The sequence below is a fragment of the Anabrus simplex genome, chromosome 6 (assembly GCF_040414725.1).
Source record: "Anabrus simplex isolate iqAnaSimp1 chromosome 6, ASM4041472v1, whole genome shotgun sequence".
Lineage (NCBI taxonomy): Eukaryota > Metazoa > Arthropoda > Insecta > Orthoptera > Tettigoniidae > Anabrus > Anabrus simplex.
In genome coordinates, this window is record NC_090270.1 from 27,849,456 (window position 1) to 27,876,996 (window position 27,541).

The window sequence follows — 27,541 nt, forward strand, 5'->3', positions numbered from 1 at the left end:
CACCCCCCGGCGAGAAAAGACGAAGAGTATTAATGGATCACAGCCGTCTGCGGCTTGGTCATTCCAGCTCTGCAACTTTGGACTGTTAGATTGGCAGCATAATAGCCTACGGTTTGTTACAAGTGAGAAAATGTGTGGTTTTTCATTTGATTACGTATTTCATATGAAAGCATTGCTTTTAATCGTACCATTCCTACTGACGTCATTGTAATGACCTATGTTCATTTCAGTTGGGAAAACCACTAAGACAGTTTTTCTGAGGATGTAAAAAGGCAGGTGGAGAGTGAGTATCTGCCATTATAATGAAAACTCCCCAACCTGATTGTGACTGATGGTAGGCAAGCTGGCCTACCATTACAATGGAAATTCCCTACCCAGTCTTCATATGAGAAAAGATTTGGTGAATTCCCCGTCGCATTTCTAGGGTAACATTAAGAGCTGTGCAATTTAATACAATCTTGCTCACAACGTGTACACTACCAAACCTACAATTCTGTATACAATGTGGAATTCTGTAGCGAAACATGGGTATATCAGCTAGTAATTAATACATGGAAAAACAAACAGCACTTTTCGTTGAAACTAATAAGGCAAAGAAAAATATTCAAACTACCTAACTTTACTGTTTCTGAAAATAATGTCATGGTTTCCTGCTTTTGTACCGAGAAACACTTTTTCTTTATTTTGTTCAATTTTCTCAAAACAAGGTTTTCGGTGGTGATAGCATTATCCTAGCAATATTATCCCAACCCTTTGTAATTCTGTATTACTGTAACTCCTAACACTCATGCATTTTTAGTGTTTTTGATATCATGGTTAAGCTGCAACGCCGTTGATCCAATTATGGTAAATCAAGAGTTGAGTGTATGAAGAAACAGACAAATTCAATCAGAACACTATCACAAGTAACTACTTACTGTGAACTCTATGGAATGGCCAGGGCCAAATTGAGCAGTGCTGGAGTACAAGACCGACTGATCTGATGATATTTTGCTTGCAATCTTGTTTTCATTTGTGATAGCAAAATTGGGATTTGAAGTATCCCAACCTGAAAATAAAATTCAAAAATATTTTTAGGAAGCCTTCAAACAAAGTCAAAGAGAAAACTAATAGGTTTTTTTTTTTACAGGTTGCTTTATGTTGCATCAACACGGATAGGTCTTATGGCGACGATGGCACGGCAAAGGGCTAGGAGTGGGAAGGAAGCGGCCGTGGCCTTAAGTAAGGTACAGCCCCAGAAATTGCCTAGTATGAAAATGGGAAACCACAGAAAGCCATCTTCAGGGCTGCCGACAGTGGGGTTCGAACCCAGAACCCCCAAATACTGGATACTGGCCGCACTTAAGCGACTGCAGCTATCAAGCTTGGTAAAACTAATAATACTAGCCTTTTACTGGTATTCATTCAACCTGACACAAAATTCACTTGAAATAAATTGTTATTATTATCAATTTCTTAAAAAATGAAATAAAAGAGAGACAGAGAACAGGAACTAGTTGGTTGGCCAGAGGGGGCCTCACCCTCTGATAACTAAATTTTCATCATCACCATATATTTCTAAAAAGGGTGCCAACAAATTTCATTAAAGGAATGTAGACTTACAAAACGGCTCCTGGTGAGTAGTAGCAACTTTTGGAAGAGACCAAGCATTCCACTCAGTATCACCTTCTATCCGACAGCAGACTCTAAAGGTGTAAGGAACGCCTGGTCGGAGGTCCCTAATGAGATGTTGGTTTTCAGGGCCAACATACACATCGTGGAAGTTTGGTTCCATCGCCTGACATTGTCCTCTTACATCTCCATATGCCATTTGTAGCCGAAAACTGCTTATGTCAACAACACGTTCCAAATCCACCTGTGAATATGACATCAATAGTAAATTGTTTACAACACTTGGGAAAAAAGTAGAGACAATTAAGATTTACAGTCATGACATTATTAATATTATTATTGATTGAGCCTGTGTGGCTCAAACGGCAGCACGCCGGCCTCTCACTGCTGAGTTCCGTGCTTCAAATCCTGGTCACTCCACGTGAGATTAATGCTGGACAAAACAGAGGCGGGACAGGTTTTTCTCTGGGTACTCCAGTTTTCCAAGTCATCTTCCATTCCAGCAACACACTACAATATCACTTCATTTAATTTGTCAATCAATAACCATTGTTCCAGAGGAGTGTGACAGGCTTTGAGCTGGAAGTCTTTCTGTTTCAATGCTTTTGTTGTCCTTTGGTGTAAATCAACTGGTATCTATATACTGTTTTAATGATCAACATTTCATAGTTTTTTAACTTTCATCATGCTTTCTAAAAACCTTTTTACCTAAAATATCATTTTGTGTGTCTCCTATGTTTTTAATACATCATACATGTCATACTGAGGATGACCAAATGCTGGGTCAAAACATGTCTATTTATGTGTGAACTTTTGTCTTAATTGTACGTAAAAAATATATAGTATTGACTAGGAAGATTAAAATACTTTTTGTACAATTTTGTAAGAAGTTCAACCATCAATACGGATTCAACAGTGAGATTCGTAGTTTGTAATAGTACTTGAGAATCTGAGAAGTTGGATTCAGTGAAAGGAAAATCCCTTCTAAACTCTTCCAGCAAGAAGCAGAAAATATAGAGGGTGGTCGGAAACAACATGAACCATGTGTATGAGTGTTAGAGGGTTGGTCACACTGATAAATAATTTGAAAAAAAAATCATTCGATGTCTCACACCACTGTCATTTTATCAGCTGCTGATGTTAGCCAATCAGATCGCTCCGCAGGTGAATTTAAATGTGCTTTGGAAGGCAGTACTGCTAAATCTGCACGTGGCTTAAGATCTGTTTTACAGCACCCATCAAAGAAAAATAACATTGCTGCGGGAGTGATCTGAATACGAACCTCCCAGCTAATAGGATCACGCCATTGCAAATACGCTAAGGTGACAACCGGCTGAAATCCATGGTGTGTTTCTGTTTGATGCTGATTTCCCGGCAAGGCTTTCAAGCCAGTCTAAGCCACTTCCAAATTTAGCAACACCGCCTCACAAAGCCCATTTGAATTTGTCTGTGGAGCGATCTGATTGGCTAACTTGGGCAGCTGATAAAATGACAACGGTGCAAGTCAACAAATTATTTTTTTCAGATTACTCACCAGTATGACCAACCCTGTAATGTGCATATACCCCCTGTATAGTGTATCTAAGGTATGAGAGCACCAAGCAGAGACAGGGATAAGCTCCAGCTTTACCATCATGGTGAAGGAGGACATGTTCTTGTCCTGAAGTGCACACATCACTAAAAGAGGTTGAGCTGAACAGAACTGGCCAACAGCATAGACTCAAGCTGACAGGCTTACATGATAAGCTGGCTGTATGTCAATATAGTTATGTAAAATTTCTTCAGAAGAAATGACAATTTTTTTTTATAACTTGCTTTAAGTTGGGATAAGAAAGGCCTAGGGGTGGAAAGGAAATGGCCATAGCCTTAATTCAGGTACAGCCCCAGCATTTGCGTGGTGTGAAAATGGGAAACCACAGAAAACCATCTTCAGGGCTGACGACAGTGGGGTTCAAACCAACTATCTCCCGGATGCAAGCTCACAGTTGCACGGTCCTAACCACGTGGCCAAGTCACCCGGTGGACCAAATCATGAAGTTTATCACGTGTATGTCAATATGTCAATCATAAGATATCACAATCATCAACAAATAATGTACAAACACAGCAAAATTGTCTAGAATTTCGCAAGGAAAAGTCACTATTATGAATTTTAGTCTTTCATTATTAACCCTTGTCAAGCGGATTATGTTTCTGTTTATGAGCATAATTAATTTTTGTGATTTTTTTTATTATTGACACCCATGAACATAACGAAAATATTAGTAGTTAAGCATAAATAATTCATTCAAACCTAATTTCATCAGAATTGATTGCATTTATACATTTATTCTTGAAGAAATAAATACTCAACTACCTGTTTTCACGCAAAAGTAGCACAAGGCACACCACAGAGTAATTTTGACAAAAGTCACAAAACACTACAAAACTTGGTTGTACTGAAATTCACTTTCCTGCCTGTTTCGAAATTCATTATAACTTAATAATGGGTTAATTTCACCGGCACGGTGGCTGGCTGTATGTGTTGTCTTCATCATAATTTCATCCTCATTGCGACACGCAAGTCGCCTACGGGAGTCAAATCAAAAGACCTGCATCTGGCGAGCCAAACTTATCCTCGGACACTCCCGGCACTAAAAGCCATATGCCTTTTCATTTCATTTACTACAGTAAAATTACTGAAACTGACAAACTCATTAAGAAATAATATGCACAGTACAAAATATGTCAAAATGGGAGTCGTTTACAGTCCTGGGTCCTGATTTATGAACTCATACCATTCCATGCCTTTCCCCATCACTATCACTGACTTTCTTTCAAGTTCTGATAATTAATCCCACTGATAATACTTAGGTACTCATCATCTGAATTAGCACTGTCACTGATGTTCTCACACTCACTTTCATCAATTTAATTTTTTTTAAATTCACTTTTTCACCCATTACCACACATTTCTGAATATTCATCAACACTATTTAGTAATGATGACTATTTTACACTCATTTTGACGTTTTCCCCGGATTTAATGTCTACAAAAGCAAAACGTCAACAACATTCTGAGAAGATCCTTCCCATGGAAATCGCACTTAGTAGCAAAAACTTTATTCTTTTTCATTTCAAATCCCTGTGTTAAGCCTAACTAATGGCCCTATGTATATGCTTCTGACCTCTATTGGCTAATATTACAAATATAATCTAAAATATAGGTCACAAAAGCACGTAATTTAAAATTCCGGATAAAGACGTCTTTTGCTCTCAGGCGAGCAGATGAGTTCCAGATGAACATGTGTAACGCTTGACTAAGGTTAAAATTAGTTGCCTAGAATACATCAAATTACAACAGCTGAGTTAAGTGTTACCATATTTTACCCCATATCAAACAAGCAAATAACTGTCCCTGTATTACAACTACTATAAAAATGCCTCTGTCACCAATTAAAAACCTTACAAAGTCATGAAAACTAGTAAAGAAAAGCTGTTAAATGAGGTTCTTACATATGTTCAGACATTTAAAAGCAAAGGAAGATAACTCAGAAGGCAATTTCAAAATTTAGCAGACTAATCTCCTTTTCAGACATGTTATTGCAAATTAATCCTTTCTAAAACATTATGATCAGAATGCATAATTAAACCAGGAATAAAAATTACGACAGAAATGTGACATGCTTATAAGTATATCAATCTTACATCATTATAAGTCAGAGCGGAAGAATAATCTAGTGAGATATAATATCTAGGCAGCTATCAATAGCAGAATTAATCGTAATAAAAATGAAAGCTTATAATACAACACCAAGTACTTCTTTATTAAAGAAAGAATTATTTCATGAAAATTCCTAATTCAATGGCCACCCACCGTAATGAGTACCAACTTCTTAAAATGAGAATAAAAGTCAGAATATTGTATAGATAGCCATGGTCACTGAAATTTGTGAGTTGTTCTGTATGCATAAGATGCTTATTAAGACAAGGATGAACTGTTATGACTTCATGGCAAATACAGATTTCAAATGACGTGAGTGTGACTTTATTATTATTTTTTTTTAATACATCGAGTTGAGCCTCTATGGACTGCGTGGTAACAACCAACTTCATTTCAGTGTCTAGGTCTTGTTCTTGTTCCGGCTTTGACTTCCTGCCAGTATCTTCTGAGCCCAGCGACGAGTGCCTGTTTATGCTCTTCATACAAAGGCCCTTTCCGTCTTCCGGAAGTTGATGCCATTTGGAAACCTTGATAGTTGTTCACCAATCTTCTGAATGCGTTCCTGTCATGAATTTCTTGGTCTGAAATACCAATCTGCCTCAGATCTTTTTCGCATTCCTGGAACCATCTTGGCCTTGTTGCCTTAGATTGAATAAAATTTCATATTCTTTATTATTATTATTATTATTAACCCATTCACCTCACATTTAAATACCATAGGAGTTCACTAAGAAATCACATTTAAATACCGCTCTACGGCCGGCGTCATCACACTATTATTTAGAAAATCATACAAAACCAACCAGTAAATATTCCTTTCTGAAAATTTGCATGCATAATAAAGAAGTAATAAACTTACCAATGCCGCTATTTTAGTACATCTGCTTGGTGTGGTACACCTCAAAACATTCTTCTAAGTGAAGAGCTACACCACACTTTTTGCACTGCCAGCAACTTTCGCTGTCACACGCCTTCTTGTGACTTTTGATTTCTTCTCTGTAGGGGGAATACGCATGGGAAAGTGGGCCCATGATTTAGCTTGTAATCTGGTTGGGGTGGTGCTCGCTGAAGGTCGACCTCGAACCGAGTACTCCGGCAACTGAACAGTCTCTAGTAGCTGCTGCGGAATGCTAGTTTGGAAGTCCGTGTAGCTCGTCTTTCTGTTAGCAGCGATCTTGTGATACACAGTGAAGGAATTGAAAATACACATATCCAGGAGGTAAAAGAATATTTTCCTATATCCTTTCACTGTGCGTCGCATGACGGGGAACAGAGCTGTAACCTGATCCTGAAGGTCAACACCACCCATCCCCTTCTGATATTCAAGGCCACACTTGGGCTTTATCACTTCTTCCCTCGGGGTTTGTCCTCTCTTTCGTCTGAGTTTGCCTGTCCCTGTCATGTCAGCTGATTTGTGTTTAGTGGTGAGAAAGCAAACATCCTTGTTATCTTTCCACTTCACACACAAGATACTGTTGGCAGCCCACGTCTCATACTCTCCACGTTTTAGTTTCGTCTTACTGATATCGCGAGGCATGTCTTTTCGATTCTGTCTAACAGTTCCAATTACATTCATCTGCTTGTCATGTAGCCTTTTGAATAAATCTGGGGAAGAATACCAGTTATCTAAAAACAATGTATGTCCTCGGCCTAACAAGGGTTCACACATGTTGAGAACAACGTTTGTACTTGCTGGCAGACTTGGATCCGTTACATCATCACCTACATAAATTTTGAAAGACAGACAGTAGCCAGAACTTGATCCACAAATTTTGTAAATTTTTATTCCAAACCTAGAACGTTTAGACCTATTACACTGGACATATGAAAGGCGGCCTCTGAATTTCATTAGACTTTCATCTAGAGCAATGTCTTGTGAAGGTAAATATAATTCTGAAAATTTGGAGCAGAAATGTTGTATTATAGGCCTAATCTTTCTTAGTTTGTCACTACTATCGACTTGTTCATCGTCAACAAAATGTAAAAATCGTGAAATTATAATAAATCTTCCCCTGCACATGGTTTCACGAAAAATAGGAGTGTTTATACACCTGTTTTTACTCCAGTATAACTGTACTCTTGACTTTCGCACTTGTGACATTAGTATAACTAACGCAAAATATGCCCTAATTTCGTCGGGTGTAGTCTCAAACCATTTGTCATCGTCTTTCAACTTTTTTCTGTCAGGATTGCTCAACTGTTTTGCTGCATATGAATTTGTCTCGACAGATATTTTGTCAAACAAAGGGTTCATGTATTCACAAAAAACTGAGAGTTCAGATAGTGGCTGTGTATCAAACGTTTTCAATAAATTTTCGCTAACCCCACTGTATTCACTAAACTTATGTACAACAGGTTTATTGTCACTTTTTGTCCAGTTCCAGTCAGTCAAGTTAGTCTGTGCCGAGGTACGAGCTCATTTCGAAAGACTCGGCACACCGTCGTTATTTGCTTCACTTTCCGTGTCATCAGAACTATTATACGCATCGCTAGTACTCGAACTAAGGACTTCAGGGTCTATTTCGTCGTCACAAACATCACTACCTTCAATATCACTCTCCAGAACACTATCTATTAGCTTCCGTATTCCTTCTTCATCAACACCAGCATATCTGCTTGACGCCATGATGGCGAAATTATGTGAATAAAGATTCTCTTATCTCTTCTTCCGGAAGTGTGCGAGAACCTGGTGAAAGGGAAAAAACCGAAGCCACATGTGTAAACTTCAGCTCAGAATGCATACAAGTGGCGTCTGTGGGTTAGTGACTGAACTATATGGATTGATGTACAGCTGTGCATCGCCGCGAGCAGAGCTCGTCATTTGATTCATATGCCACGAGTAACTATGACGAGCTAGGGTCGTCAAATGATGCGATTGGGTTAATCATATACAGTCATATCAGCACACTCTTTTTTAAAACATAACCGGTTTTTGGACACTAAGGTCCATCATCAGTGTTAGAATTTAAATTTAATTCCACATGAGTTGAGTCGTCAAAATTAGTTAAAATGAGTTTAAAATGTAGCCCTCTTGACATTAACTGTAAAAATGATGTTGTAAAACGTATGAACATACAATAGGAAGGGCTGGCTTTCCCTCGTGCTCAGGCTGTTGGTCGAGTACTCTTTTACTAAAGAAAGAATTATTTCATAAAAATTCCTAATTCAATAGCCACCCACCGTAATGAGTACTAACTTCTTAAAATGAGAATAAAAGTCAGAATATTGTACAGACCAACATGTATTCTAACATTCCTATCAAAGAGACTTAATAGAAGAAAACTTAAAGAATCAAGACAGACTAAGTCACATAGAAATTAATGGAACGATAAATTTACTAACTCTAATATTAGAAAATAATTACACAGGTTTACCAATGGGGGGGTCCACTATCAGGTTTCTTGGCAATATTTATTTAAATAACCTTGAGAAACCATCTTGGACATATATCAGAAAGAATTAAATTATGGGTCCGTTTTGTTGACGACACGGTAGTATTTTTAAATGGAGACCTCATTACTCCCGAAACACTTCTGTGTTGTTTAAATTTGCTTGACAGCAACATTAAATTAAATATGGAGAAAGAAAACAATAAAAAGTTAAATTTTTTGACCTCGCATTAATAAAAACCAACAATAGGATAGATTTTGATATTTTTAGGAAACCCACACAGTCCATCACCACCATCAATAAAACCTCCCAGGAACTCATAAACAAGCAGCATACAACAGCTATATCAATACATTATTAAAACTTCCCCTGAGTAATGAAAACAAACTGAAAGAAATGAGAATTTTAAAAAAATTGCTAAAGCAAATGGCTACAACCCAGAAATGATAGATGATAATATACGTAAGAAAGAAAAAGAAAAACCATGAGTAAAGAAAGAAAATCTCTGAATGTAGTCAATTCATAACATTTACGTATTTTGGAAATCAAGTTTTTAAAATCGCAAATATATTTAAGAAATTTCATCTCAAAACAGCATTTAGAACTAGAAATAAAATATCAGAACATAATGCACATAGTATCAATAAAAAAGATATATATATATAAATTCGGGAGTATACAGGCTCACTTGTGACGACTGTAAAATGTTTTATATAGGAAGAACTGGGCGAACCTTAAATCAAAGATATCAAGAACATTTCAAGACAATAAAGTACAACAGATATTCAGCTTTTGCGGAACACATTTATAACAATAACCGCAGCTTTTTAGGGATCGAAAAGGACATGAAATTAATTTTTAAGGGTAATTAGGGATTTGATTTAAATACCTGTAAAAACATTGAGAAATTTTTTGGCGCAGACAAGGGATTCAGATAAAAAATTTAATGAAATAGTTGCAAGCAACATTTTGTTTACAATCTTGAGTTGACGTAACATCAAGTGCTTCCACTGCAACCTTGAGGTGACGTAACATCATGTGCCTGCAGCTCGTTTACGTACTTAAAGCTGAACATTTGTTAGTACTCGACCAACAACCTGAGCATGAGGAAAAGCCAGCCCTTCCTATGGTATGTTCATACCTTTTACAACATCATTTCAACCTTTTCCGGTCCAAAGTCGAGGTGACCTCGACATTATGTTTTGTTCTACTTGAGAGGTTATTTATTGAAATTCCTTGACCTGAGTAAGGTCGATCGATATCCCTGGAGTTTCTTGAGCAAATTCTTGTGCACAAAGGAAGCCGTTCTGTTATCTCCATGGAAATAATACGAGATATATGTGGCCGTGTATCGTCATGGTTACCTGTGGCCTGTCAGCTGTGTTTATATTGAGTAGTGATGCACACGTGTTGTACTAGGTGTGTTTATCTGTGAATGCGCATTGTCTCAGTTGAATTTATGATATAAAAGCGGCAAATATGAATGAAGAAGAAATACATATGAACGTTTATTTAGACAGCAGTGACGATAATTATTTATTTGAATTAGACAAAGAGTTTAGAGAACTGTCAAGTGAAGATGAAGGTGTAGTGAACTCCAGCATTCCAAGTGAAATTTCCATGACTGGACATGTGCGTAAAAAAAAAAAAAAAAGAACGGAACGATCCCGGGCCATCATATGATGTTCCTGAAGATTCAAAAGAGGAACTTCCAGTGACTGCTACAAAAGCAAGAAGACGAGCGAAGGTAATGGGCTGGGGTGGAGGAGGGGATACGGCACACGGCAATGACGACGCTTCTCACGTCAGTGTTGATAATTTGGGTAACAGTGGCGCTGAAAATACTTCCGCACATACAAATGGGAATGAAAACGACAATAGTGTTTACCGGAATGTAACATTTCATGATAGCCTCATAGACTAAACTAGAAGACAACAGGTTCCTCCTAGCTGCATCACTCCACTTCAGTTTTTATGTTATTTTTCACTTCTGCACTGATGACAAAAATCATTCTGGAAACTAATTCCTATGCAATAGAATATACGGTAATAATCATAATAATATAATTATAGTTACTAATAAAATTTCTGAGTTTAATCTGACTGGGTAAAAATGTGCAAAATTAATGTGGACCAGACTGTTGGAACATGCGACAGAATATTGGACTGCAAAGGGTTAAGTTTATATGTATCACTTGCATACTTTTACACTTGTTCTTTCTTTTTCTTATTTTACAGTTAACGTCAAGAGGGCTATATTTTAACCTAACTTTAATTAATTTTGACGAGACACTCATGTGAAATTAAATTTAAATTCTAACACTGATGATGGACCTTAGTGTCCAAAAACCGGTTATGTTTTAAAAAAGAGTGTATATGATTAATAATAATAATAATAATAATAATAATAATAATAATAATAATAATAATAATAAAATAACTACATCAGCACTGTTAATAAGAAACGGCTTTGATATTTTATAATGATTATAAGTGAGTGTGAAGCAACACATTTCAACCTGAATATCCTTTCCAATGCTCTAGAATTACCCACTAAAATTCAAAAGGTAATGACATGTACAACTCTCTAGAAATGGCTTAATCACCTCTTCCCAGTGCACTAAGAGGGCACCAGGTTTTTCTTCCACCACTGTAACTTGAACCAGTCCCATCTTCGACACACGACCTGCACTTGCTGCCTGACTATGTAATTCTTCCAGTAGAGATTCCACTGGACAATGAAATGACAGGTCGGGCACTTCTTCCAGATTAGGAACTGCAGGAAGACTGGAACAAATATCACCATACATATCAGAAAGGAGAGATAACAAATCAAATAAAAGAATATATGTGTCTGACCAAATATCTGTAATACTAGTCCCTTTACACCTCGCTTGGCCATGACGGCATTTTTTGTTTCAGATTATGACCAACTTCTAAGTAAATTAAATATGAAACGTTTTTCTAAGCCACTTCTTCACTTTTTCAGTTCACACTTAAAAAACAGAGTACAGTACATAACTTTTAGAAGAAATACATCTAAAGAATTTGTTTTCCTTCTCAGGAATTCCACAAGGTTTGAATCTGGGGCCAATTCTGTTTTTATGTTTATTGATGATCTCCCAAACTGTGTAACACATTCCAAATGCTTACTTTATGCAGGTGATCTGAAATTATACAGACATATTTCAACAATACAGGATTGTCATCTCCTGCAGCGTGATATAGAAAATATCTGCAAATGTAGCATTAAAAACAAACTAAAATTTAATATTTCTAAGTGTGTAACACTTTCTTTCTCAAGAGCCAAAGTGCCGGTAAATTTAACTTAGGCATACTTGTAAATTTCACTTACTCGATGTTAGGAGAGAACTTTAAGAAAGTCGTAAAGTACAATCCTCATGTCCTCATCCTGAGGTGGTGCAGCTCTTTTCAGGCACATCCCCATTGGAGGTCAGCTGCATGTACCATTTCAACCACATATCAGCCCTCCTGCCATTCTTAAATTTCTGGCAGTACCGGGAATCGAACCCGAGCCCCCGAGGACAGCAGCTAATAACACTAACTGTTACGCTACGGAGGCGGACGTAGAGTACAATGACCTTGGTATATTATTCAATGCCAAGTTAACATTCCGAAGTCATATTGAAAGAACAGCTAACAGAGCTTATAAAATGCTAAGATTTGTCATGCGTAATGTAAAACCAGTTAATGTAATAACAATTATTACTCTCTACAGTACATTAGTACACTCTAGACTTGAATACGCTACTATTATATGGAACCCATGAAACAATAAAGGTATCGAAATAATAGAAAAGTCTAGAAATATTTCCTAAAATTTCTATACATGAGAAAATATGGTGAATTTCCTTTGAATGTAAGCTACGAGTGTCTCCTCATAGATGCCCACTTCAAATCTCTTAAATCACATAGAGATTAATGCGATATGATATATTTATGTACAAAAGTTGTAAATAGCATCTTTGATAATTCGTATTTTCTTTCATTATTAAAATTCAATGTCCCGCAGGAGAAAACACGAGTTTCATTTACTATGAAAATGTGAAAACAGCCAGTCACAATAACTCACCACTTCACAGAATATGCTATGAAAAATATGGAGGTAGATTTCAGCTCCAACAGCTCAGGCACTAAAAAAAGGTTACAAATTTGATTAAAGATTATTATACGACGTTGTTTCCATTCTTCAATTCTTTCTTTATTTCTTACTATCTTTAACCCAATCTCATTATCATCGTCATCATTAATCCAATTATTTAGTACATGTACTGCTATATTTAAAAATTTTAAAGTATATTGTATTTGGAGACTTGTTCTCTGTTGTACACTTTTCATTAAAATAAATAACATAAAATTATTCCAAATCGCAGTGACTTCTCAGAAAAAAACAATTTCTTGTCTTGTGTAACCCTCTTATTAAGCCTTTTTGGTACGAGTCCTACATCCTTTATTACAGCCTTATGGTCTCCTATTCCTTCAATTACCTCAGTTTTAATCAACAATTTCCCATGGTTTAACCAAGAATACATCTAGTAAGTTATTGAGACGAGTTGGTTTCTGTTCATGGGCTTCACTTCACTTGCAGCTCCATTCCATTCAACTTCAGGCAAATTTAGATCTCCCCCAATTATTACCATATCATTATTATTGTTTTTATGAGTATAATCTATTATTTCCTCAAATATTTCCATGTCTCTTTCTTCTCTCTTCCAGGCCTGTATGTTCCTATAATTCCTACCTCCTTCATAGTATCACAAACTAATTTTATCCCTAATATTTAATCCCTTTCATCAGTAAACCATTCATGTGAACAATAAGTTTCCTTCATCAGAATAAACAACCCCCTCCCTTTTTATCTCCTTGGTCTCTACGATAGATTGTGTACCCTTCTGGAAATTCTCAGAGGCTTGCAGACTGAATGCTGAAAGGCATAACAGTCTATAATAATGTATGTATGTATGTATGTATGTATGTATGTATGTATGTATGTATGTATGTATGATGTTGTTTAACGTTGCACTAACACACTGAAAGTTTTCGGCGACGGATATTGTATTGTAACACACACTAGAGAAAAATTACAAAATGCCATTTGGATTATGCCAACATTCGTATCTAACGAAAAAAATTGGTCATCACTTTTTGTTTCTTAGACGATTGTTCATTTTTTCTAATTTTGGACTGTACATTTCTCAAGAAAACAATATCTGAAAATAAAAATTCATCTCTATTTTCTATGTAAGAGATAAGTGTGTCTATAGATACACTAGCTTGGCTGTGGGAAACTTTCGGAGTTTCTGTTGCATCACTCCCGCACTCAATATCATCTGAATCTCTGTCTTCCTCACCAACCGTCAACTTCCATACAATATCCTCCTCACTTTCATGTATCAACGTCTAACCACTCAATAATGTCACTTTCTTCTGCATCTTGGCATTTATCCAGGTTTTTCAGTAATTATATCATCGTAGCGAGACTACGTTGCTGTTCAAAATATCGTCACTGAAGCCGGCAAATGCTTGCTCTCCACCTAGAACAGATTTCCATGATCATGCGAGCGTAGTAGCGGTAATTTTTTCCCATGACTTATTGACTGCATGAAGAGCATCCAACAAACTGAAGTCCTTCCAAAATGTTGGAATATTGATGCCTTCCTCAAGCAACTGCTGTAACAGGGGTGACCTGTAGTTCTTCTTTAAAGCAGCAATAACGCCTTGGTCAATAGGTTGGAGAATAGAAGTTACATTAGGGGGAAGCTATTTCACGTAAATATCACCTTCTTTAAGTTCACTTTCGTGTGGAAGAGAAGGCGCATTGTCAATCAAGAACACTGCTTTGATTGGCAGTGACTGCTTAATTAGGTAGGCCGTCACTTGTTTCACAAAATGAATCTGTGTGTCCATCCATGCTGCCTTTTGATGGTAGTACTGAAAAGGTACACTCTAATATATAAGTAATAATAATAATAACGTAAATGTTTCCACCTTTTCAATACTACAATATATTCACAAAATTACAAAATTATACGGTACTAGTTACGACCCATTCTCAGTTCAATACGGACCAAAAACATGAAATTCATAACCATCAAGGTACACTCTCTCATTTAAAACAACGGGGTTTTCTGGATTTCCCTATCGCTAATAATTTTAATTTATGATTACCACTTACGTTAGTACACGCCATAATGGTTATTCTTTCCTTGGATGTTTTGCGGCCAGGGGTTTGCTGTACTTGTTGCATCACTAATGTTCGAGACAGTAAACATTTCCAATACAACCTTGTTTCATCTGCATTGTAAAGTTGTCTAAGGTCAAGCTGTTCTTCTCCAATGAATGATTGAAATTCTTGTGCGAACTTTTCAGCAGCACCTATGTCTGCGCTGAGACGCTCTCCGTGAATAGCAATTTCTCGCATTCCGTAGCATTTCTTAAACCGCGTAAGCCAGCCAGAAGATGCTTTAAAATCGCCTTCTAAGCCAAGAGCATCGTGAAAATGGTTTGCTTGCTCAGCGCACACTGGGCCGGATATAGGAATATCTTCCGCTCGTTTTTTTTATTAAACCACCGTATCATGGCTTCATCTAGATTTGCATAGTCCGATGTTCTCATTGATTTCCGGGACGATGAACGATCACAATTAGCAGAAAATTTGATGTAGGTTTCCTTTTGCTTCTTCATGTCTCTCACTGTTGTTTCACCCACACTAAACTCGCAAGCTAACTTCGATGACGCCTCGCCTTTCTCCAATCTTTCTATAATTTTCAGTTTTTCACTGACGGTTAACCTTTTATATTTCATTTTTCGACCACTCATACTGAAAACTCTTACTACTAAGTTATTCGAAACTTCGAAAAGACTTCTGCACTCCGTTCACACTTCTCAAGTACAGTAGCCTACAATACACTCACTGCCGGCGCACCTACCCTTCACTTGGCTTACAGTTCAGCGACCTTGGGCTGCAGGAAAAGGGAGGGTAAATTCCGAGTGCATTCCTCTTTCATTGTCTCTGCTTCCAAGATTACAGCATACCTGCCAACTTTACAAAACCAAAAATCAGGAGATTTTGATATGAAAATCAGGAAAAATCAGGAGAAATCAGGAGATACATTATTGGTCAAAACTGCTTATTCTACGTCTAGCACAGTACAGCACTATGATATATTTATAACACTTATTGTCTCAAAGCCCGACTGTTGCTATACGAAGCTACAATGCTAAAAATTACACATCTCTATTCCCTCACAGGAAGTATGTGAGTGAGATGATCGGTCTCTGATAATATTTCCAAAAAATAGCATGAATGCATGATCCACACGTGTGAATCAGTCATGCACTTAGATGCCATTAATTAGCAAATGCATAGATTAATATATTGCATCAAGCTTCCGTGCGATTATGCGAAGCGCAATACTATCTGTATCAAATAACTAGCTGATGTACTTGTGCTTTGCTACGGAATTCTCAGAAAGACTGTCCTTACAGTTTTCCCAACTGAAGTGTCAACATAGGTCATTACAATGACGTCAATACGAATGTTGCGATTAAAAGCAACACTGTCATATGAAATATTCAAAAAAATGAAAAACAGCACATTTTCTTACTTTTAACAAAAATAACACGGTGTCAATCTAACAGTTCAAAGTTCTAGAGCTACAATGACCAGGACGCAGACAGCCGTGAACACTCCTGTGTAATTATTCCATTTATGTGTGCACACTGCTCATTCCAATCACTGCCCCAGAGTAGGGATTGAATAGCTGAATACTATGCTGATCCAGTGTGCTACGTACCAGTAGTATCAGAAAATTTATGAACCAGAGGAATAGCATGCTAAAGAAGAGCGAGATCTAACTTCCCTGTTACTTTCCGCAAATATTCAGGCAGGCTGTTATACTCAATAACAGTACGCAGCAGTAATCCCATCTATCGGAGATAAATGGCAGAAGAATACACAAAGCACATCACATCAAACAATGGCCAATGTAATGTTATTGTTGATCAATTTTATGAGCTTTCTATACTGCAGGCCTTCACATTTAGTTTTCTTCTGACTCTGTGATATTGGAGCATCTAATGTAAAGTGAGTCCTCCTTTCTTTCATGACTCCCTCTTGTGTTATTATTCCAGCGATCGTTCCTTCAAGACTTTTTTCTCATTTTTATAAAAATTTTCACAATTTAATTTCATTTTAGTCGGTACACTAAAACTGAATAAGACATAAATAATCGGAAATTGTATTCTCTATTACTTAGTTATGCAGTAATTTTCGATAGACTAAGATAGGTAATCAAAAATTAAATTTCTGGCACCTTCCCCTAAACTACCATTTTGAAAAGGGTGAATAAAATTATGTATAGCATAGACTATAGTTCTTTATTCCCCGACATAACATACCGATTTTCAATAAATTCTGTTCTCCCATTTTCTCGTACCTCGGCGCTTATATGGGCTTAGCAACAAAAATCCAAATTCATGAATATCACTTATCATATCCGGTACGATAAAAATGTGTAAGACAAACGATACGAAATTTAATAATATATAACTTTAGTTATATAGTATTTATCAACAGGGCCAATAAAAAAATATAAATATTTGAGAATTACATCTTAGACCTTCCCCTAAACTACCATTTCACTCGGCGTGAATAAAATTATTTATGGCCTAGATTGTAGCAACCTATTCCCGGACTTTATATACCGATTTTCATTAAATTCTCTTCGGCCGTTTTCTCGTGATGGGCGTACATATGTACATACAGACATATATGCATACAGACAGAAATTACGGAAAATTAAACTTGTTACTGCGGTCACGGCCGGTACGGAGATATTCTTTTTTAATTCTGAGCAATGTGCAGACAAAACTCTCTATTTATATTGAGATAAAATTAGTCAGAATTTTCTCCAAATGGCTCCTAAAATCTCTAGAAAAGTCACTAGTCGTTATCATTGAAATCCTGTCACTAAATTACTAAAAAAGACTCCGTATATGACGACTAGTCTCTAGAATCGTCTAGACTGATGTGAACGAACACGAAAATAGCACGCGAGAACGAGAGATTGACAATCGATATACGCGTCGAAAAACATCGCACATTCGCGCACATTTCGCGCATTAATAAACGTCGATATTTCGTTTGAAAGCGGCCAATGAGCGAAAGACTTCCGGCCACTGGCGTAAAAAAAAAGCTGAAACAGCAGGATTTGAAAACAAATGTCTGATGTTCACCAAAAAATAAGCTAAAATCGGGAGAAATAATAGAATAATCGGGAGGCGGGAAAAACTGTCGAAAATCGGGAGTCTCCCGCCTAAATCGGGAAAGTTGGCAGGTATGTTACAGTAATCTGCGCTGTGCCATGCACAGCAACATGCTCGAATGGTTCCAAGTTTGCAGCATTCTGGCAGCAGTGTGCATATAGGCCTACTGCTACATCGTAGAGAAACAAAGTCCAGTCTCCTCAAATATCAATGATTTTGTCTTCTGCATCGCATAAAAATTCTTTTAAACTAGGCAGAGATAATTTTGCTCATCATTATTAGTGGGTGTAAGAATTAATACTTTAAAAAATAAATCTCCGAGACCTGTGAATTATTCGCACGCGAATTATCAGGAGTGCACTGTATTTTAAGACAAAATTTTTAACATCAAATTTCCCGTAGCATGCGCAAAACAAGTGACAAGTTCTTTGCCAGCCAACTCAAACGCCCCTCCAACTCCACTTTTCCCTCACCAACAAACCCGAACAGACAATACGCACTCAGTCAGATGACCACTTCACTCGATCACTACTATAACGGGGACTGGAAGACGATTGCAAGTTTCAAACATTTTCATTTCTACTTTTCTTTTAATTCCCTCAATGAACATCTCTCATTGTTTCATTTTTCATTCCAGATTCTTATAATCTTTAGATGGCCTGCTGCCATTTCTTGATGGATACAGTACTTTTGTATTCATCTTTTGGCACAGGCCAGAGTAAAGTGTAGCTTTCACCGAAGTCCCAGTCTCATCCATGGCTATGACAATATGGAAGCTGCTAGGGTATGGGTGGTACTGAGTAATGGCATTCCGAGCACGACTAGTGCATCTGAGTGTTATGAAAGGTGTTGCTCATAGGGTCAGTCGTGCTGCAATAGCACTTTCTGACCCAGTGAGGAAAGCAATGGCAAATTACCTCACTCCTCGTCTTGCCTAGTACGCCTCATTTTGGTGCTGCCATTGGTTTTTGCGGTTTCCTTATAACCGCATAACCTTTGGTGGTGCTATTTGAGGATCCAACCAGCCTCTGGGCTGATGACCTAACAGACAGACATAATCTTTAGAAAACCTTCTTTATTTCTGTATCGACGAGGTAAACTTCACTAGCTTCCATACTAAAGAAAGATTCCAATTCTAACATCAACACAGATGATCATTCTACAATTTGTGTCTTTACCCATATTATCATCAAGTATTATTTATAAGGCAACACTGTTAAATATCTATATTAATAAAAGGAAGTGTTCGTCTGTGCATGTTTCCGTGATGCCCAGCCAAATCTACAGCATGCAGAGATCTGAAATTTTTAACATAGTCAGATGCACCTTAAAGCCAGATTTTTAATTTTCGCTTTCGTTGGTGAGTTATGAACAAAAAATCAATTGAAGACGAGTGTTAAGATATGACAATCCAATGTGTTGTCACCAGGATTAAATGCAAAGATTCACCGCCGCTAGGTAACGTACATAAGATATGTAATACAGTCAAGAAGCCATTTTAAGTCCATAGTGCAGGAAATCATTTTCGGTTCCCAACAGAAGGAGCCACATTCAGTCTGTAATATCCGGAACTGTTTGTCTAGATGTATGTGTGTGTGAGGCTTTCATTATTACTTTTGAACATTTGAATTAATTAGACTATTTCATATTTACCCAATATTCATTTCACTCACTTAACATTTTAAGCAATACAAGGATTTCACCATACCAGCAATAAAACGTGAACCATATTTTCTTTCAACCCTATTTTTTATTATTTAATTTAGAGGAAACATAGAGTACATAAGATAGATAGTAATAGCAATACTGTACATATATCAGTCAAGGTGCCCTTTCAAGTCCATGGCATAGGAAGCCACTTTCTTTCAGTCTGAGATATCCAGAAGTGTTTGTATGTATGTGTGCGATGACCAGCCAAATCTGCAGCATGCAGAGATCTGAAATTTTTGTCACAGGTGGGCACAGCATTTCACCAATCACACACGGCGGTGTCAGAAAGTAATTCTTGCTTCAAGAAATGAAGCTGTCAATGTCATCATCAAGCAATACATGTCTATCAACACAACATGTAATATAGATGAGGCTGTCATCTACATAACAGAGCTTTCGAACAACTTGTAGCGGACAACTGTAGCATTGATTATCCTTATCAGGAACATGAATCCTCCTTCCATCTGCAATGGACCACGACTCTCATTTAAGAAACTGATGCCTAATATTAATGAAGCCATATCATGACTGAGCATGAGGCGGGCAAAGTAGTTTTCATTTCTCTGATTCAAATCATTTGGATAAACCATTTCAAGTTATACATCTGCAGTTCCTCATTCCTTTGAGTTTCATTAAGAGCATCAACAAGGCACAAAGTTTTAGGACTAGCTCTTCGGAAACCGTGCTTATCCTACGGTTAACTATACGTGGGTTGATATAGACGTTGATTCCCATAGTGAATCTGAAAATATGTGTCTCGAATGAGTGAATTTATAATACCAATATAAATTTCCGTTATTGAACATTATAAATTTTCCAGCTAACTCATTCCTGGTTGCCAGAGTTTCGCCCCAGTGTGCTAAGTTGGGCTCATCAGTTGGTAAATAGCGCACACCCACCAAGACGCATGGCTAGTGCATTCCGTGGAGGCCACTATGTAGGCTACTTGGAGCCACCGGCAGAGCCAATGCACTATGAGAGACTTTATCTCATTACCAAAAATTGATGCCTGCCTGACCATCAGATGATATAGATGTTGATTCCCATAGGGAACCTGAAAATACTTGTCCCGAATGAGTCAATTTATAATACCAATATGAATGGTTCATTACTGGACATTATAAATTTTCCACATAACTCCTTCCTGCTTGCCAGCGTTTCACCCCAGCATGCTAAGTTGGGATCATCAGCTGGTAAATAGCACACCCACCAAGACGCTTGGCTAGTGCACACCGTGGAAGCCACTGCGTAGGCTACTTGGAGCCACCAACTCTAACTCATTAATAAAAATTGATGCCTGCCATTTATATTGGTATTATACGTGAGTTGTTCAAAAGTTGGAAAGGCAAACACACTTCACATCTTAGCTCCAACGGTAGAGACACTTAATATAGTTTATCTGGAAGCTCTATAAGGAAAACTTAGTTCGTTTTTTATATAACATGGTTATTTATATTGTTTTAATAATATTAGTACCATCCACCAACCTGGTATCTTAAAGCATTGAAAGAAACAATATAATTAAAAATAAATTAATTTCATTCATACTATTTATGTAAAAATTATGTAGCCTACGCTAATAATAATGTTTTCTTATTTTGCTTTTAAATAAATGGTTACATCTAACAGCTGAATTAATAAACACAGACAAGTACAGACGAGTACAGTCTAATGAAGTGTGTCAATATTCAGTATCCATCCAATAACAGAAAAACTTCCCAAAGAATTTTTACATCACTTTACTCATTCACAGACATTTTTAATTTTTTGTCATTTTTAATGTGTCATAATTATTTTAACCTGCCAATTCAATGGCAAAATTTTTGTAACCATTTCAAATTTAATTGTACTTTCTAGCTGAAGATTGTTTAAATGTGTCAAAACATGTTCTAGTGTATATCATAACTGTTTAAAATGTAAATGGACTAATGAGGTATTGAACAGGTGGACCAGTAAAATTTATATTCTGTTAAGGAATAAGAGTTACAGCAATGTCAGGCACAGATGGGCCACCACTGTCACAACTCCATACTCAAAAGTTGACAGTCCCAGGATGACTGCAAACTTCATATCTTCAGTAAAAGGAGAAAGAGCAGATCCATACAGGTTAGCTAGGAAACTTGAGAAACTTGATTGAAAGAAATCTCACACATGCAAAAGGGAGCACTGCCTAGCGCAGTTCAGATCCTGTGGGAACCACCCTATAACTCACAAGTTGTAAACTACTGTAGGAACTTGAAGACTGGGGCTGATAGCCACGTTATTTTATTCCTTAGAATAACAATCCTTACCAACTAATAAGAGTGCAGTATGATGAACATTTCTTTCTGGCCAAATAACATTTGATGGCAACAGCCCCATCTTCACTTATACTGATGCCACAGCTACATGCGTACCTGACCATATATCACAGTTAGCATTGCCTCAACATATGGCCAGAAAATAAACTCAGACAAGACCATAACAACAAATGGGTCATAGGCTGTTTCACCTTGATGGTGTGCCAATTTAACAAGTCATGTAGTTTAAATACTATACCCGTAGAATACGAGAGAAGAAGTGGCATAAAGTGTGGAAATATGAAAAAGGATCAGACAGGTAGTGGCAGTATTCGCATCTCTCTGGAAGAAGAACATCAAGCTAAAGACCTCAAACAAACACTAATTCTACCAGACCTGTGTACGGTTCTGAAATATGGACCCTTCAAAAAGAGACCCTCACCGGGCGAGTTGGCCGTGCGCGTAGAGGCGCGCGGCTGTGAGCTTGCATCCGGGAGATAGTAGGTTCGAATCCCACTATCGGCAGCCCTGAAGATGGTTTTCCGTGGTTTCCCATTTTCACACCAGGCAAATGCTGGGGCTGTACCTTAATTAAGGCCACGGCCGCTTCCTTCCAACTCCTAGGCCTTTCCTATCCCATCGTCGCCATAAGGCCTATCTGTGTCGGTGCGACGTAAAGCCCCTAGCAAAAAAAAAAAAAAAAAGAGACCCTCAGGAGCTGGAAGTCTTACAGATGATATGCCTCCATCAAATTTTTGATACTTACTCTCCATGACCACATACACAATAAAACCACACAAAAACAATGTGATGACTAGTCAACAATTAGAGAAGTGATCCAGACAGAGGAGACCAAAGTAATTTAACCATGTCTGCCATACTGGTGGTGGTTATTTCAAGGGGACATACAAGTGGGCGACAATCCTCTACTGTATGAATGAGAACAGAGTACCATACAGACTTCTTTGAACCGAGCTTGATAGCTGCAGTCGCTTAAGTGAGGCCAGTATCCAGTATTCGGGAGATAGTAGGTTCGAACCCCACTGCCGGCAGCACGGTTTTCCATGGTTTCCCTTTTTCACACCAGGCAAATGCTGGGGCTGTACCTTAATTAAGGCCACGGCCGCTTCCTTCCCACTCCTAGCCCTTTCCTGACCCATCGTCGCCGTAAGACCTATCTGTGTCGGTGCGATGTAAAACAACTAGCAAAAAAAGAAACTTCTTTGATGGTAGCAACCATCAGAGTGAACGGTTCAGACAGCAGCATCCAAGGAGATTTGGGCTAAACAGACTGAACATAACCCACGCTCAGTCAAAGCTAGAGGACAAAAAACTGGAGGAACGATTAATGAAGTCCTAATACCAGCAGCACCCAACCTGTCACCAGCTAGGGAACGAAAAAGAAGAACAAGCACGAATACTTAATTCTTTTACACATAGATCTGCCTTTCTTAAATAAAAGGAATTATATATGTGAACTACAAGATACGGTCATTCCCTCCATAAGATGGACTCTTGAATTAAATTTGAAAGAGAAACATTGAAACATGCATATCGGTATTACAATTTTATTTTTGAATGAAGTGCAAACAGAAATAATATAAATTTAGCTGAATTGAACTTGGCCTTTATGTGGACAAATTAGCTGTACACTACTACCACAGTATATAACTCAGTAGAGATGAAATTAAATTACCTTCCAATAAAGGAGGCTTGATCACAAAATTCAAGTGCCTTTTCTAAGTTTAAATCTTTCAAAATATTTTCACCCTCTTCTATGTATGATCTAGTAGCTTTCAACTTTTTACATATAAGTTCTCTACATGCGAGCAATGGTATAAGGCCATCTTCTTTGATTTTAATCGCCTCAGCTTTTAATGCTTTTTTCCTTTTTGTGAAAGAATCTACAACTGCAGCAATCAACAGATCAAACGAAGAATCAATATCTTGGATTGTTTTCTCAGCACTGTTGTACACCTAGAAAAAAAGAAAAAAGCAACAGTACATATTAAGAAATTCACTCAAAAAAGAAATATTCAGACATGGTAACTGTGAATATTTGATTTATTATGACATCAGTAAAGTTACTAGCCATTCTGCACCTTAAAACAAAGATAATGCTAAATGGGAGCTTTGTGAATCACATTCCTGCACCAACAAGAGATTACAACTTATGAATTTCATTGTTCGGTTTCGTATTGACACTGACAATATTAAACTTAATTCTTAAAAGAATTTATTGTGAGGTTCCGTCCATTCAATACCTAATATCTACCACTCATGATTAATATAATAGTCATGTTTAAACTAGTACACATTTTGCCCTCTTTAGGGCCATCTTCAGCTAGATTCAAAAATTCTTTAATCACACAGTGGTGACACATTATAAGTAGAATGAATATACACGTTAAAAACTATCAGTATGAGTTAAAATGGGCAAGCACATTGTTCTATAAAAATTGTGCGAAAAGCTTATTTGTTCAGTAAGTGTTCTTGGATTGAACTTTGTTGAAAATTATTATTTGTTGGAGAGACGACACTTGTAATGAAATGGTGTTATGCTGAATAACAGTCAAAGGGTACTGGAAGAGGCATTCTCTGTGGTTGTACTATTGATCTTATGTAATACAAAGTATTTGTTTTGATGTAAATATGAAACCTACGATATTTTAACATAGCAGTTGACTACAGTAACTCTTCTTAACTGATATTAATGGTTCTTAATGTGTATATTAGCCAAACTACTTCAACCACATAAAGGACACACTGAAACCTATGTTAAGGACTCCTTATATTTCATCCAGCTCCTCAAAGATAAATCCATTGGAAGCAAGGACTCATTAGTAAGTTTTTATGTCACATCACTTTTCACTAAGGTGCTGCTAACAGAAGTATATCCGCTACTAGACCAGGAACTGCCAGAAGACCTGTCAACACCAGCCAAAGAATACCTCAATGCCATATATTTCGATGAAGAGTTCTACGAACAGACAGAAGGTTTCACCACTCTCTCCAATACTGTAAATGTAAACAGGTACATGGAATATTTCAAACAGAAAGCCTTAGCCACTTCAACTCTGAAACCAAAATGCTTTCTCCACTACATGGACAATGCTTTCGTCATCTGGTTTTGCGGGAGCAATAACCAGCCGCTATTTTTCGTCCATCTCAACTCCATTTACATGACCTGTGTGTCCAGGTGTGAGATGATGATGATGATGATGATGTAGAAAAAGAGTGGAGCCCAGGTTAGCTCATAGCCTATTCCTGTTGAATAACATTAAAAGGTCTGCTCAAAGCTTAACATCTCCATCTGACAGGCAAATCACATATGTCCTCACTCCACAAGAACTCTCTGGAGAGGTTGGGAATTGAATCCAGGATTTGGCATGCAATCTAGTGATTAGAACTTGTATACCAACACCTTTCCTCCCCTGCCAGCCAACATTCTGATGAAGACTTTTTTTTTAAACCACCAACAGAACTCAAACCAGCTTACCATGGTGTCAGACCCTACGGACTTGTCTTAACGATCATGTCCACCAGGCGGGCGGCACGGCAGTTTGATGACTGAGGTTACTGAAGGAAAAATATCAGGCAAGTGCCCCCGAGGAAGACCATGAAGATATTTCTCGAGAATACTGAATTCCAAAGCTATAAAAAGGTGAAATGTGCTGCTCAAGACTGAGTTAAATGGAAGACTGAATACTTCATGATGACAATGAAAGTTAAAAAGTTATTTTGTAAATGTTTAAGAAAATAATGAGTTCCAGTCAAAATGTGATTAAATAAACTAACGGAATAATCAGCAAATATTAATTAATAATATTCCATGGAAGTATTGGTGTTATACTTTGTCTAGGATGTGGATTCAGTTCTTTTATAATGGAGCAATAATGCAAATAAATACATAGATACACATATACATAAAACACAAACTCAACTACCGGTACATGAACCATATTTAATAGAACCCACTGTGTTCTGCCAATTCACTTCAGTGAACACCAACATGACCCAAGTATTGGAATATCAGCTACAAGATATTACAAAGCAGATAGTGAACATGGCATATTGTACGACACATGCATAGTTCTACTTATAATGTACACAACAAATTACATATCGACAAGAAAAACTCCTTTCCAGACAGTGGGTAAATGACTGCTAAACCATTTTACATTAAACTACAGTACTACATTTATAAACCTCATATTGTGTTTACCTACAGTACATCACAGGCAGGAAGTTAGGGTGGAGGACAGGAATAAGCACAAAGGCTAAATTCAACGACAGATTAGAGTGGGCAGTGTGAGAAAAAAAAAAAGACAGAGAGAAGGACAAACAAAATCTTCATACCAGACATATTCATAGACTTCACAGAATCTGTGAAGTGGTAGTGAGGAGAGAAGCCTTCTGTGCAGGCAGCATCATAGAAACGGCTGGTCCAAGAGTAGTCAGTGTAAAAGAAATAGAGTGGTAAAGGGAACATACAATTTGTTTTTTTAACGTTGCACCGATACAGATAGGTCTTATGGCAACAACATGATAGGAAAGGCCTAGGAGTGGGAAGGAAGTGGCCGTAGCCTTAATTAGGGTACAGCCTCAGCATTTGCCTGGTGTGAAAATGGGAAACCACGGAAAACCATATTCTGAGCTGCCGACAGTGGGACTCAAACCACTATCTCCCAGACGCAAGCTCACACCCGCGCGGCCCTAACCGCACGGCCAACTTGCCCGGTAAAGGAAACATAACATATTGATGCCACACATTTGGCTGTTGATCTTGAAGCAGACATGTCATACTAATACTAATATTTTTAAATAACAGTAACCCAAGAGAAGTCCGTTGCATCATACAATGAGTTCTGGTATGTGTTCTATATATCTGCATTATGGATGAATATGCATATGGAACCCTCAGAGCGATCTTAACTCGCTCGGTTCCTTCTAGAAACTAGCTGGAAAAAGTAAAGGAAGCAAGCGTTGTCAGGCTCCGTCCACTCCCAACAACTGTACCTCACAGATTCCGGGTCTCTTCCAGCCCTCTTCCTCAGCCCCCAATGAAATATTTCATCTTAATAATCATAAGGAACTGGAGTTAATTCTCAATGACAAAACCATTCTAATGAAAACTTCCTTCTTGATGTAGCAGGCTTAGAAAAAACACACAATAGAGAAACAGGAAGGAAAGGTGTTCATACAGATGGTAGAATTCAACAAACATGGTAGAAAAGGAATCTACCCCAAAGAGTGTGGAGGACAGTTACGATGCATAAATAAACTCATCAGAGGCTGAGAAGAACCAAGTTTGGTGCAGAAGGAAGATTGCATATGGCAGTGTGTGAATATGTAAATTTTGTCCAAGTCCTTTAGTGTTTTCATGCTGGTCCTTGTCTGTCCTTTCTGTTGCTCAGCCCAAACAAGCCTGTCATAGTGTTTATGCTTTGTATTTGCTCTGACTCTAGCTCCTTGGTTTAAAGGTCCATATCAAGGCCTTCTGTTCAGAGGGACCCCAGTTCGATTTCCAGCCAGACTGAGGATTTGAACTGTGGTTAAT

The 27,541-nt window shown here is 37.6% G+C and overlaps 1 protein-coding gene across 1 annotated transcript in view; it reads right to left on the reverse strand.

The window, feature by feature from the left end:
• Positions 1 to 27,541, reverse strand: part of LOC136875427 (cytokine receptor-like factor 3) — a 65,869-nt gene that overhangs the window by 25,260 nt on the left and 13,068 nt on the right. The window contains exons 3-6 of the mRNA XM_067148982.2: positions 23,678 to 23,958; positions 11,311 to 11,491; positions 1,603 to 1,855; positions 918 to 1,048 (exon numbers count right to left, since the gene is read on the reverse strand). Coding sequence (XP_067005083.1) covers positions 918 to 1,048; positions 1,603 to 1,855; positions 11,311 to 11,491; positions 23,678 to 23,958 — 846 coding nt within the window. The remainder of the gene's footprint in view (positions 1 to 917; positions 1,049 to 1,602; positions 1,856 to 11,310; positions 11,492 to 23,677; positions 23,959 to 27,541) is intronic.